At 41.8% G+C, this 13,152-nt stretch overlaps 1 protein-coding gene and 1 pseudogene across 2 annotated transcripts in view; one reads left to right on the plus strand and one right to left on the minus strand.

The window, feature by feature from the left end:
• DENND6A (DENN domain containing 6A) overlaps positions 1 to 5,300 on the minus strand; it is a 50,329-nt gene extending 45,029 nt beyond the window's left edge. For both annotated transcript variants that reach the window (XM_054729953.1, XM_054729954.1), the window contains exon 1: positions 4,997 to 5,300. In XM_054729953.1, coding sequence (XP_054585928.1) covers positions 4,997 to 5,230 — 234 coding nt within the window. In that variant the 5' untranslated portion in view covers positions 5,231 to 5,300. The remainder of the gene's footprint in view (positions 1 to 4,996) is intronic.
• Positions 5,301 to 5,538: 238 nt separating this feature from the next.
• On the plus strand, positions 5,539 to 11,748 carry LOC103290451 (F-actin-capping protein subunit beta-like; annotated as a pseudogene).
• Positions 11,749 to 13,152: the final 1,404 nt, after the last annotated feature.

Genomic DNA, 13,152 nt, shown 5'->3' on the forward strand with positions numbered 1-13,152 from the left:
CCAGCTTGCGTGACTCAGTGATTGAGCGGCAACCTATGAACGAAGAAGTCACCAATTCTTGTCAGGGCACATGTCTGGATTGTGGGCTCGATCCCGTGTGGGGCGTGCAGGAGGCAGCCAATCAATGATTCTCTCTCATCAATGATGTTTCTATCTCTCTCCCTCTCCTTTCCTTACTGAAATCAATAAAAAATATTTTTTTAGCCCTAACTGGTTTGGCTTAGTGGATAGAGAGTCGGCCTGCGGACTGAAGGGTCCCAGGTTCGATTCCGATCAAGGGCAGGAGGCAGCTGATCGATGTTTCTAACTCTCTATCCCTTTCCCTTCCTCTCTGTAAAATCAATAAAATATATTTTTTAAAAAATATATTGTTTTTTTTAAAAAGGAAACTACTAAATATCCAAATTAAGCAAAATGATTTAATAAATTATGGTCCATAAAATTATGTTTATGAAGACTCTTCAATGATCTGGCAAATTGTTTGAGAATGTTTATCAATAAAAGCAGACTTTTACAGTAGACTGCTGCTCAGCCCATGCTTTTGAAAGTGTCTCCTTCCTGCCTTCTGCAGAAGTGAGCTTAAGTAGCCACTACTGTTACTGAGACCCTGTCTCCTGATTACAGCTCAATGAACAAAACAGAGAACTTAACCCATTCTGAGCCAATCGGATATTCCACTACTTGAGTTACACTTCAGTGTGATTCCAGAATACAAGAGTAGAGTGGCTAAAATCAGTACCAGGGCAACCCAAAGTCAAGTAGAACCTGGGAGCTGAAACTGTGACACTTGCAGAGGAAACCACCCTCAGCATGGAGAATGGAACAAGACATGCAAAGAAAAGCAGAGACAAAAGACCACACAGCTCCAGAAACAAAGGCAAAGAAAGCCTGGGGCTTTCCAAATTCCATAAGGTTCATTCCTGTTTCCTGTAAGTGTGTTCCAAAAGACTCCTCACAATCAATCCCTTTTTGCTTAAATTTATTCTACAGGGTTTCTGTTACTAACAATCAAATTAATCCTTGACAGATACAAAATTATGTAAAGAAAAAAAAAGCATTAACAAAAATGCCAAATACTGATAGCAGTTGTTTCTTAATAGAACTATGAGTGATGTTTTCTAGTGTTTATAATTTTCTTTCTTGCCAAGTTTTCAACAATGAGCATATTATTACTCAATGCGGGGCGGGGGTGGGGGGGGGAGGAACTTGAGTAAGTAAGGCAATTCTGCATTGAGATAATTAAGGCTTTTCTAGATAATCAGATAATTTCAGATCTAGAAGTAACAGAGAATATTTCAAATCCAGAGAATTTCAAACCTATTCCACAGGACACTTAGATTCTCTGATGATGCTTCATGGCCACTTCAGAGGGGGAAAAAAGAAGCTAAGTACACCTACTGCAGTCTGTACCTTTTGCCGGCTCTTCTAGCTCCAAAGACACTCTGCCCCCAACTGTCTCCTTCACTCAGACAAGGTCCCCCCCACCCTGACATTTTGTGCAACAAGGTCTTCAGCTGATTGTATCAGAGTGATAATCTGCCCCCAACCACTCAGGTCTTCAGCTGATTGTATCAGAGTGATAATCTGCCCCCAACCACTCAGGTCTTCAGCTGATTGTATCAAAGTGATAATCTGCCCCAAACCAGGCCTGAGTACCTTCCTCTAGTGTTTGGAACAAGAGTGGCATTCACTCTCCATTGAAGTGGCTGAAAGGGGCAACTTCTCCACCATAAATATCACAGAAGTAGAGGAAGTCAGTTTGCAGGGAGCATGAAGCATGAACAAAATCCATAAAACAAGAGCATAAATAAGATGTGTGCTTGGTTCTGGGCTCTAGCCATTTTCTGAAGCCCCACCAGGTTTGTAGGTTGGATATCTTAAAATACCTTTGTGGCCTTACAGCAAGTCCCCCTTTCTGCTTGAACTTAGTTTCTGCTGCTTATAACAAAATATACACACACAGGCACCATTTCAACCGGATTAGCCAGGTCTTTATTTACAGAGGAAAATATTCCCCTACTTAAAAAAAAAAAAGGAAAAAAAAAGTACTGATTCTAGTAACTCAACTTCATCTTACAAGTGAGAAAACTGAAGTTCAAAGGCCTCATTTTCACAAAGCAAAAAGTGAGGGTTCTTCCCATCAAAAATGAAAAAGGGACTCTCGCCCAGCCAGTGTGGCTCAGTGATTGAGCAAAGACTTATGAACCAGGAGGTCACAGTTCCATTCCCAGTGGAGGGTCGTGCAGGAGGCAGCTGATAATGATTCTCTCATCACTGATATTTTTCTCTCGCCCTCTTACTTCCTCTCCAAAATCAATAAAAATACATTTTAAGAAAGAAAAAGGGACTCTCAATGCTTACATAGGCCTTACTGGGTCCCAGGTACTATTCCAAATGCTTCGCAAGCATTAACTTATCTAATTCTCACAATGCCACGACAAATGTACCGTTACCCTGTAACAGAGGAGCAGCACCAGGCTCAGACAAGCAAAGTAATGCACCCAAAGTACATAGATTAAAACCAGCTCTAGAATCTAGAGTTCCTGATCAATATTCTATACTGTCACTTTAGTAGAGATTTAAACTTAGGTGGCAATGTTCATGCATTTGTTTAAAATCTGCAAATGGTATTTTCTGTCTTGGCAGAACAGATTCTTAAGTCTCCCAGGCCTAATATTCAATGACTGTTTTTTTATAGCACAGTTAGGTTCTAGGATATTATTGTCCAAGCTTAGTTTTTACCTATTCTTTAACTAATTTCCCTTTTGAGTCCCCATGGTTGTGCTTTATCGGAAGTAGAGATGGGCTACTATATGTTACTTCTCCAACACAATTCTACACTCACCTTTTAAAAAAGTATGTATTTTTATTTGTTTCAGAGAGGAAGAGGGAGAGATGTAGAAACATAATTAATGAGCGAAAATCATTAATTGCCTGCCTCCTGCACGCCCCTACTGGGGATTGAGCCTGCAACCTGGGCATGTGCCTGACCTGGAATTGAACCATGACCTCCTGGTTCACAGATCTGAGCCATACCAGCCAGACTACACACACCTTCTTATCCCATTATAGCCACTCCTCCTGTCCATTTTTGGCCTAGGTATGGCCATAATACAAAGGTAAAATACTATGTGTTTTTCAACTATTTTGCTATATTAGTTTCTAATTTGTGTTCCTTTTTCTTTAAAAGTGGCAAAGTGCAATATTCTATGTTTCTCAGGAAAACAAAACAAAATTGTTGTGTTGCATCTCAATGTATTTATCTGTCTTTGGATCCTTCATTAGGGAATCTTCCCCACTCTCATCCTACACCTTCTAAAATCAATGGTTCTTAATCTAGAGACAATGGACTATAAGGTCCATAGATAACCCCCAGAAAGTACACAGAAACAAATACATAATTTTGTATTAGTAAGCATTTTCCTAATGGAGAGAGTTCATGAAATTCATCATATATTTTTTTAAAGTTTCAGAATGCAAAAAAACATTATGAATAACTGACCTAAAGAAAACTCTGCAACAGCACATACTATGGAAAATGAAATTCAAAATAAGACCTTTAATGATCCACATTTTTGTAGCACCTTAATTATGCTAAGTATTCTTTATTTGGTCAGAAAAACATATTCATGTTAAAAAGAATGTCCCAAATGATGAAAGTCCCAAAAGATCTCCTTTAGCTATATAAAAATGTAATAAACTACAACAACCCAAACCATGGTTTTCTGGTTAAATTGTAGTTTGCTATACATATAATTTCAGATTAATGTGTCAATATAGTCAATAGATGGTTTATAAATCTCTTCTTCAAATTCTTTGAGAACCAGTTGTTTATATCTCAATAAGATAAAGAATTGTTCCTGTACTCATTCATTCTATCAGCAAGTATTTATTGAACACCATATGTGCCAGGCACCACATCTGGCCCTATCTGCTACTGTGATTAATTCTGGGTTCTTCCCTAAATAATAGTCTCATTCCACAAATATAGTTTAGAGCATATCGTTCATATTTGCATGCCCAGCAACCAGCATAATGCCTAGATCTTTGTGGAAACAGTGTATGGAACTACATAATGATAAAACGTAAGAGAAGACAGGCTGAATACAAAAGCAGTATCTTCGAATTAAGAAAAACCTCCCTGGCCAATTTTCCTAGCCAACTCATGTCACTGAAGTAAAAATGAGATGGTGCGCTAAAATGGCATCACGACAAAAAAAATAAAAAAAAAATCTCAAACATGCATCCTTCTGATAATGTTTTTCTTGGACACATGAAGACAAGCAATCTCTTATGCTACATAAAGTACCCTAAACAATGTAAAGAACAGATTAAGATTCAAAGGCCTTTCAATAAGGTGCCATAAAGATAGGAAACTTGACAGATTCACAAGCAAAAGATATTCCTTATGTTCTTCTTCATATTAGTTTTCAGGCCAACTGCTTCAGAAGCAACATCAAGAAATAACAGAAGGGAGGAAAATGATAAAATGCATGCTATGCATTTCGGCTCAGGCTCACTAAAATGCTCTAAGAGTTACTACTGTGAATGACCAAAACAATCTCTTAGTCTAAAAAAAGTTTGTTGTAGGAGTCTTGGCTATTATATTTCACCATATGTCAAGGGCATTGTTTGCTTCTTGGAAAAGTCCCAAACATCCTGCCTGTAGCCTCCTCCAGGTGCCGCTAACCATTTCAGTTATTCTGGTAACAGCGGATTAAAAACATACACACACACACACAAACAAAAAACAGCAAGTGTTTAGGAGGGGCCTTGAGAGAACTTTTCACCCCTAGCCGCAGCCCAGGATGCTCCCAGGGGAACTGCCAATAGACCGCAGCCCGGCCCGAGGGGCGGAGGGGCGGCCAGCCACGCCCAGATGCGCGGCGGCCGGGGTCCAGGCCGGCGGGCGGGCCCGCAGGCCACACACTCTGCAAAGGCCGCCCAGGTGCGGACCCGGACAGGGCGGAGGGACAACGCTGCGGCCGGGCCTCACCTCCACGGCCTGGCCCAGCTCCAGGTCGAAGCCCACCACACACACGCAGTGCAGCCAGGCCGAGAAGCCGTCCCAGCGCAGCAGGCCGCGGCCATCGTCCTCCTCATCGTCCAGCGGCGCGGCTGCCGCCGCCGCCGCCTCAGCCGGCGCCTCGCGCTCCTCGGCCGCCGCCCCCGCCTCCTCCAACGGCCCGCGGGAGCTGGGCCCCGAGCTTTCCAGGCCCCGCAGAGCCATCCACCGGCCCCTAGCTGTTCGCGCCGCCTCCACCGCGGAGCGAGCCGCAGAGCGCGCTCGGTTCTGCGCAGGCGCGGCCGCCGCAGCTGCAGCCGCGGGGGACGGGCTCCGCCGGGGCGAGACCGGAACCCACGTGACCCTGGGAGCCCAGCTCCGCGCGGGCCCGCCCCCTGCACCACGCGGACGTGGGGACGTCACGCTGGCGCTTGACTAGGATTAGGAATCCTGCGCTGGCCGCCTTGTCTTACAGCTCTTCGAGACTGACGGGTGGTTTATGAGTCCTGGTACCCTCCTTCGCAGTCCAGCGACTAAGGAATCCCGGTTCATAATTATAAGGCATTATTAAATTAATGGTAATGGTAACAAACATTGAACACTTATTCTGTGCCAGTTGGTGTGCCAAGCAACTACTTTACAAAGACCACCTCCCTGAATCTTCGCATCATGGCTAGTACGTAGACCTCATTATTTATTTCTTTACAGATAAGGAAACGGGTTCTGAGAGGTTGCATGACTAGGCCAACAAGTATAACTCCGATGCCAGCTTAACAGTTCACTCCAACAGTCTGCTGATTTAGGAGTTCTGAGCCTTCACTCAGCTTTTTCTCTTGACTAAGGCCCCTCCCACCTTTCTTGGCTTGGATCCCTGTGAGTCACTCAATACTCACACAACATCTCCAGACCTTTCTGGAACGGCAGGTTGGCCTCCACAGCAACCTACGCATCACTCTTAGCAAGGGCCCCGTTTCAGGCAGCGTTGTATTCTCAGAGACTAGTACTGGGCTGGGCACCCAGGAAGCACGTGACTTGCTCAATTGAATTGTTACTGTTGGTCCAGCATGATATTACTGACTAGGATTTATTCAGCACCTACTATGCTAAGTATAAACGGCACAGTGAAAGTAAATAGGAAACACAATAATACCCCAATTTAAAAAAATGCGTCATAAACAATGGATATTAATTATATTATTTAAAATATAATTTTTAAAAACAGCACCCGTGTTCGTGCCTTTACACACATTATTCCATCTAATCCTCCCAACAGCCAAAAAAGGCAAAACCTATTATTATTATTCCCATTGTACTGATAATGGCTTCATGAGATGACAGTGATATCACAGGCAGTAGGTGGCAGAACAAAAATTTTAAACCCAGGTCTCTGACAGCCAGAGCTCCTAAGCATTTTGCCACACTGCCCAGTCACATCTACCCCATTTAGCAAACATTGTTCTGTCCACATCCTTATGATTTTTATTTGAAGTAACTGTTAGCATCCCTGTTTTCAAGAAGAGAGTCAAGTATCCTCAGCCATCAATGGTAATGTTTGCTATAGACTTTCTTTAGGACATAAGATGAACTAGTGCAGTTTATTCTTAGCATAGTGGGTGCTGAATAAAATAGGAATAATCATTTCCAGCCTGCTAACTTCACCGATTTTCGGGAAGGGCCAGACTATCCCAGTGCACACATTTTACTGTATGTTACCTCATTATTAACGATTAATGAACTTTAAACACCAGCTGTTCCACAGAGCTGGTTGTTTGACATGTGGATACAGATTGCTATCCCCCAAAATGCTGCTTTATAATTTTGGATTAAGAGTAATCTTATCAAAATATAGTTTCCTGCAAACAACATATTAAGAAGAGCATAGCCCTAGCCAGTTTGGCTCAGTGGATAAAGCATTGGTCTGTGGACTAAAGGGTGCCGAGTTTGATTCCGGTCAAGGGCACATGCCAGGTTGCACTTGATCCCCAGTAAGGGGCTGGTGCAAGAGGCAGCCAATCAATGATTTTCTCTCATCATTGATTTTTTAAAAATATATGTTTTATTGATTTTAGAGAGGAAGGGAGAGGGAGAGAGAGATAGAAACATCAATGATGAAAGAGAATCATTGATCGGCTGCCTCCTGCACGCCCCCTACTGGGGATCAAACTTGCAACCCAGGCATGTGCCCTTGGCCGGAATGGAACCTGGGACCTTTCAGTCCGCAGGCCAATGCTCTGTCCACTGAGCCAAATCAGCTAGGGCTCATCACTGATGTTTTTATCTCTCTCTCCTTCTCCCTTCCTCTCTGAAATCAATAAAAAATATATTTTTAAAAAGAGGAGCATAAATTTGATGAGAAAGAAAGCATAGCAGGGCTCTAAAGAATCTTAAAAGTGAAAAAAAAATCATTCAGTTAGAAAAAAACGCTACTAAAACAAAATTCACAACCATCAGGGAAAACAGAAAAGTTCCTATGGATTTTTTGCCTTCCAACTTCATAACTGATATTTGCTGTTAGCATCAATTTTAACATAATTTCTGTGGTTAATGCTTGTATGGGGTCTAAGAGAAAAAGCAGTAATTTTTGTTTTTGTTTTGTTTTGTTTTTTACTTCTTGAGGTTTCGTTATTAGAACCTTTGAATGTGAAAGGCGCTTGGATCAGGTCATCTCTCCAAACCTCCCATCCTATTCATGAATCGTCTGAAGTTCAGTCATCCGGCCACCGTCCTAACACCCCTTATTAAGGTATTGTCACTACCTTACAAAGCTGCTATTTTCTGGATGTTCAGAAGGGCTAGAAAATTATTCCTTTTATGGGGACAAAATCAGCCAATTTGTAATGTACACCCACTGGCTTAAGTTGTGTTTGCTGAGATTCCACAGAGGAGTCCAACTCTTCTATACGATAGCCCTGCGAATATTTGAAAATGGTTATCCCACATCCTCATGCCTTCTAGTTTCCAGGGTAAACTACTTCAGTTCCTCTAACTGTTCCTCAAAGGATATTAGTTTCTAGGCCATTCATCATCCTGTTGCCCAACTTGGGCATACTCCAACTTTCCCACATCACTCTTAAAATGCAGTGCCCAGGAGGAAACACCATCCTCCAGGTGTGATCTGACCACTGCAGAGTGTACTCTGGGACTATTACCTTACTTGTCCCAGCCACCAGCCTTCTATTAATGCTGGTTCAGATCACATTTGCTTGTTTTGGCAGCCAGGTCACATCACTGGCTCAGGTTGCATTTACTGTCAACTAAAGCCCTGGGTCTTTTTTCATTTGAGGAGCGCTTAAGTCAGGGTAGGCTGCATTAGCCAAGAGCATGACTGGATTCATGGCTCTGCTGCTCTTCTAATATTACCAACAACATTGAGCACAGGATTAAAAACATGCCAGACTTCCCTATTCATTCCTAACCAAACTCCTGGCATTTCAGCAATTTTTGTAGTTTAAAAAAAGAAGAAAGAAAGTAAAAGAGTGTGAGCCTTAGATAATGGTATGAATTGCCATGCCAAATCTCTGGGCTAAGTTTTACCAAAAGGACCTGAAGGGAGTCCAAATACCTGAGATATCCACCTACTTGGGTAGCCAGAGGACTTCCCTTTTGCTCTAAAGCTAAATGCTACTGCAGCTGCTGGGCCATAACCACACTTGTAATGGAGAGAAAATACACAGAGAAATGCACAGAGGCTCAAGTACCAATGTGTTATCAACAGACAACTAAATTTACTACCACATGCCTCTGAGAGACAAAATGCTCAAATGCAGATTTTGAAGGGAGGGTCCAGGCAAAGAAGACAATAAAATACACTGTTTGGTGGTTCCTTAATAGTGCTTGTGAGAGCTTAAAAAAAAAAAAGAAGGTAAAGAGCATATATATATTTTATCGGTTTTAGGGAGGAAGAGAGAGAGAGAGAAAGAAAAATCAATGATGAGAGAGAATTATTGATTAGCTGCCTCCTGCACACCCTCCACTGGGGATCCAGCCGGCAACCCAGGCATGTGCCCTAACTGGGAATTGAACCATGACCTCCTAGTTCATATGTTGACACTCAACCACTGAGCCACACTGGCCGGGCAAGAGCTTTGTTTTTTTATATTTACATTCCTAATATCTATATAGTGCCTGGAACATGGCAGACACTCAGTAAATAGTTAATGAATGAATCAATACACTAAAATAAAATCTCTAATTACTGTTCTCCTATTTGATAGAATTTTTCTTTCATGGTCAGTTGTATGAACACATGAAAAGTTAACAGAAATGTTTCTTAAATGTACTTCACTTTTAGCTTATGAAAAGTAAAGACAGCAACACCTCAATTATTTGAAGGTTACTTTTCCAACTATCTGACTCTGTAAGTGCCAGGGGGCAGTTTTAATAGGCTTACTACCAGTTGAAATGCAAAACAGAAAAGGTAACCAGTGAAATTTATGTTCTTTAATCAGAGATGTGAGGCCTTTGCTCAGAAATTATTTTGTCTGAATTTACACATAATTCTAACAGATATGCTTGTCAGGTTTCCCAGACTAACCAGCAAATAAGAAGAGTAAAGAGGCTGCTTGAAGCTAAGCATGAAAAGAGCAGAAAACAGAAGGCTATAGGTTAATAGAATGGAAGGAAATAAAAAAAGGAATCAGAAAATAAAAGCATTCAGAAGGATACACAGTAAACTATTAACAGTGGTTGCCCCATGGGGAATTGAAATGCTGGGAAATAAAAGTGCTGGTGAATAGAAATAGGGAACTTTGCTTTTTATTTTACACAATTCTGTATTGTTTTATTATTTAGAAAGAACATATATTGCTTTTGTAACTAAACATTAAGTGATAACAAAGGTGTCCCGGCTGGGTGACTCAGTTGGCAAAAGCATACACCAAAAAGGTTTCAGGTTCAATTTCTGGTCAGGGTACATACCTTGGTTACAGTTTCAAACCCCAGTCAGGGGGTATACGGGAGCCAACTAATTGAAGTTTCTCTCTCCCAATAGGGTTTCTCTCTCTCTCTCTCTCTCTCTCTCTCTCTCTCTCTCTCTCTCTCTCTCTCTCTCTCTTCCTCTCCTTCCTCTCTCTCTCTCTTTAAAATAAATAAAAACATGTTCTTGGGTGAGGATTTAAAAAAAAGAGATAACAGGGGTGTAATAGAGTTGCATAGCATGTGAAAAATTGGAAACCACCTAAGTATCCAACAATAGAGGATTGACTGAAAAAATATCATGTATCCATTCAATAAACTGTTATGCAATCATTAAAAACGTCATAGAAGACAATTTTGTAGCAGAAAAAAATGTTTAAAGTAGAAAAAGGTAGGTCATAAAATAAAATATAATAAATGATTCTGTTTTTAGAAATTATTTGCAAAATAAAAAAACACGAGTTGATAAAAAATATCTTGACAAAGGAGTCATTTTTTGTTTGGAATCAAACATTTCCTTTATTCTTAATATCTATGTAACTAGCTGGACACCTGGGTAGTTGGGAGCCAGGGCTCTGCCGCCATCACCACCATGAATGATCAGCAGCTGGACTGTGTCTGGGACTTAATGAGGCACCTGCCTCCACAGCAAATCGAGATTGACCTGATTGGCCTGGTCCCCAGTCTAAGTGAAGATCTGTCTTCCATTGACCAGACACTGAAAATCGTCCAAGAAGATGGTGGGAAAGGATTACCTTTTGTGTGATTACAACAGAGATGGGGACTCCTACAGGTCACCATCTATAGGAGATGGAAGACGGGGCATGCCTTCTGCTCGGGTGAGAAAGCTGGAGGTGGAAGCCAACAATGCCTTTGACCAGTATCAAGATCTGTATTTTGAAGGCGGCATCTCATCTGTCGATCTGTGGGATCTGGATCATGGCTTTGCTGGGGTGATCCTCATAAGAAGGCTGGAGATGGATAAAAGAAGATCAGAGGCTGCTGGGATTCCATCCATGTGGTGGAAGTGCAGGAGAAACCAATGGCTGCACCACCCATCAGAAGCTGACCTCCTCAGCGATGCTGTGGCTACAAACCAACAAATCTGGCTCTGGCACCATGAACCTCGGAGGCAGCCTTACAGATGGAGAAAGATGAAACTGTGAGTTACTGCTCGCCACACATCGCCAATATCGGGCACTTGGTAGAGGATATGGGAAACAAAATCCGAAGTATGCTGAATGAGATCTACTTTGGAAAAACAAAGGACATCATCGATGGGCTGAGGTCTGTGCAGACTTTTACAGACAAATCAAAACAAGAAGCTCTTAAGAATGACTTGGTGGATGCTTTGAAGAGAAAGCAGCAATTGTAAAACCTCTGCTTCACCTTAACCAGACATGCTATGCACTCCTTAGATTCCTTTCTTACACAACTCTGCTCCCTTCCCTTGTCCCTTCCCTCCCTGACAGGTCACACAGTAACTTGTGTCACTGACCTGCATGGAGCCATCATACCCTGAGAATAAAGCTGATAAAGACCTGTCTCTGTCTCCAAGGCCTGCTTTCCCCACCAGTTTTGCTATCAAAACTCAGTGTTTCATAAAACCCAAAAAAACCTCAATGTTTCTGCCTGGCCGGTGTAGCTCAGTGGTTGAGTGTTGTCCCAGGAACAAAGAGGCCACTGGTTCAATTCCTGGTCAGGGCTGCAGGCTCAACCCACTGTGGGGGTGGGGAGAGGGGCATAGGAGGCAGCCAATCAATGATGTTTCTCTCATAGATATTTCTATCTCTCTAACCTCTCCCTTCTCTCTCTCAAAAATAAAAAATCAATAAAAACGTTAAAAAACACACACTTGCCACACCACTGTGATTATACATTATATATATGCTTCCTGATAATACTGATCATACTACTAAAAAAAAAACAACACACCTCAATGTTTCCATATTGACTGTATGTATTCTGTTTGCCCAGCCCCATGTCCCCACCACCACCTGTTTATAGGCATAAAATACACTGACTCCCCTTTCCTCCCACCTTTTAGTTACATTGGTATAAAAAAAAGTAAAACAAAAAAATTATGAAATAACTGGAAATCTGATTCCACATGTATTTGGGAGTTGCTTGGGGTTGGGGGGTGGGAGGACGGGACAGCTCTGGGAGAAAAGAGAGGTGACCCTCAGCATTGTCCCACATCGACTATCCCCTGTCCCACCGAGAGGAAGTTGTGGGGTGTGCAGGGTGGGGCCTTCAGACCCATCTGCTCTTCTGGCTAGGTGCTTTTCTGTCAATTTTTGTGGAATGTAAAAGGAGTTTTTTGTTTTATTCTGTTTTTGTTTTTTTCTGTAAAACTTTAAAAAAATCTACATCTTATACTTGAGCTTCCATACTTAAAAAAAAAAAAGGAAAACAAGAACAAAAGAGAAATAAAAAGAAACTGGGGTGCAGTTAAAAAATATATCTGTGTAACTAAAAGATATATATATATATATATGTATAAAACAAAACAGTTGAAAATGAAGAGAAAGAAATTAAAAGGTTTTCACTAATATCTTTGTGGCAGAAACTGCAATGTCACTGTGATGGTTAATTTTGTGTGTCACCTTGACTGGGCAATGGAGTACCTAGATATTTGGTTAATTATTATTCTGCATGAGTCTATGAGGGTGTTTCTAGGTGAGATTAACATTTGTACTGGTAAACTTGAGTAAAGCAGATTGCCCTCCCCAATGTGGGTGGGCCTCATGCAATCCATGGAAGCCTGAATAGAACTAAAAGGCTGAGTAAGGGAGAATAAGCTCTCTGCCTGAGTGTCTTTGAGTTGGGACATTCGTCTTCTGCCTTTGGACTCAGACTCAAACTCAGGTTTCCTGGTTCTCAGACCTTTGGACTTGGATAGGAACTGTATACCATTGGCTCTTCTGTCTCCAGCTTGCTGCTTGTAGACCATGGGACTTCTCAGCCTATACATCTTTTTATTTATTGATTTGAGAGATAGAGGGAGGGAGGGAGGGAGGGAGGAACGGGGGGGGGGGGGGGAGAGAGAGAAAGAGAAACATCTATTTGTTGTTCTAACCATTTATGCATTCGCTGTTTGATTCTTGTATATGCCCTGACCAGGGATCAAACTTGCAACCTTAGTGTACTGGGACAAAGCTCTAACTAATTGAATTACCTGGCTAGGGCCTATACATCTTTTTAGAAACTACATAAATAATCATCAATAGAAT

Source organism: Eptesicus fuscus, chromosome 18 (genome assembly GCF_027574615.1).
Source record: "Eptesicus fuscus isolate TK198812 chromosome 18, DD_ASM_mEF_20220401, whole genome shotgun sequence".
Taxonomy (NCBI): domain Eukaryota; kingdom Metazoa; phylum Chordata; class Mammalia; order Chiroptera; family Vespertilionidae; genus Eptesicus; species Eptesicus fuscus.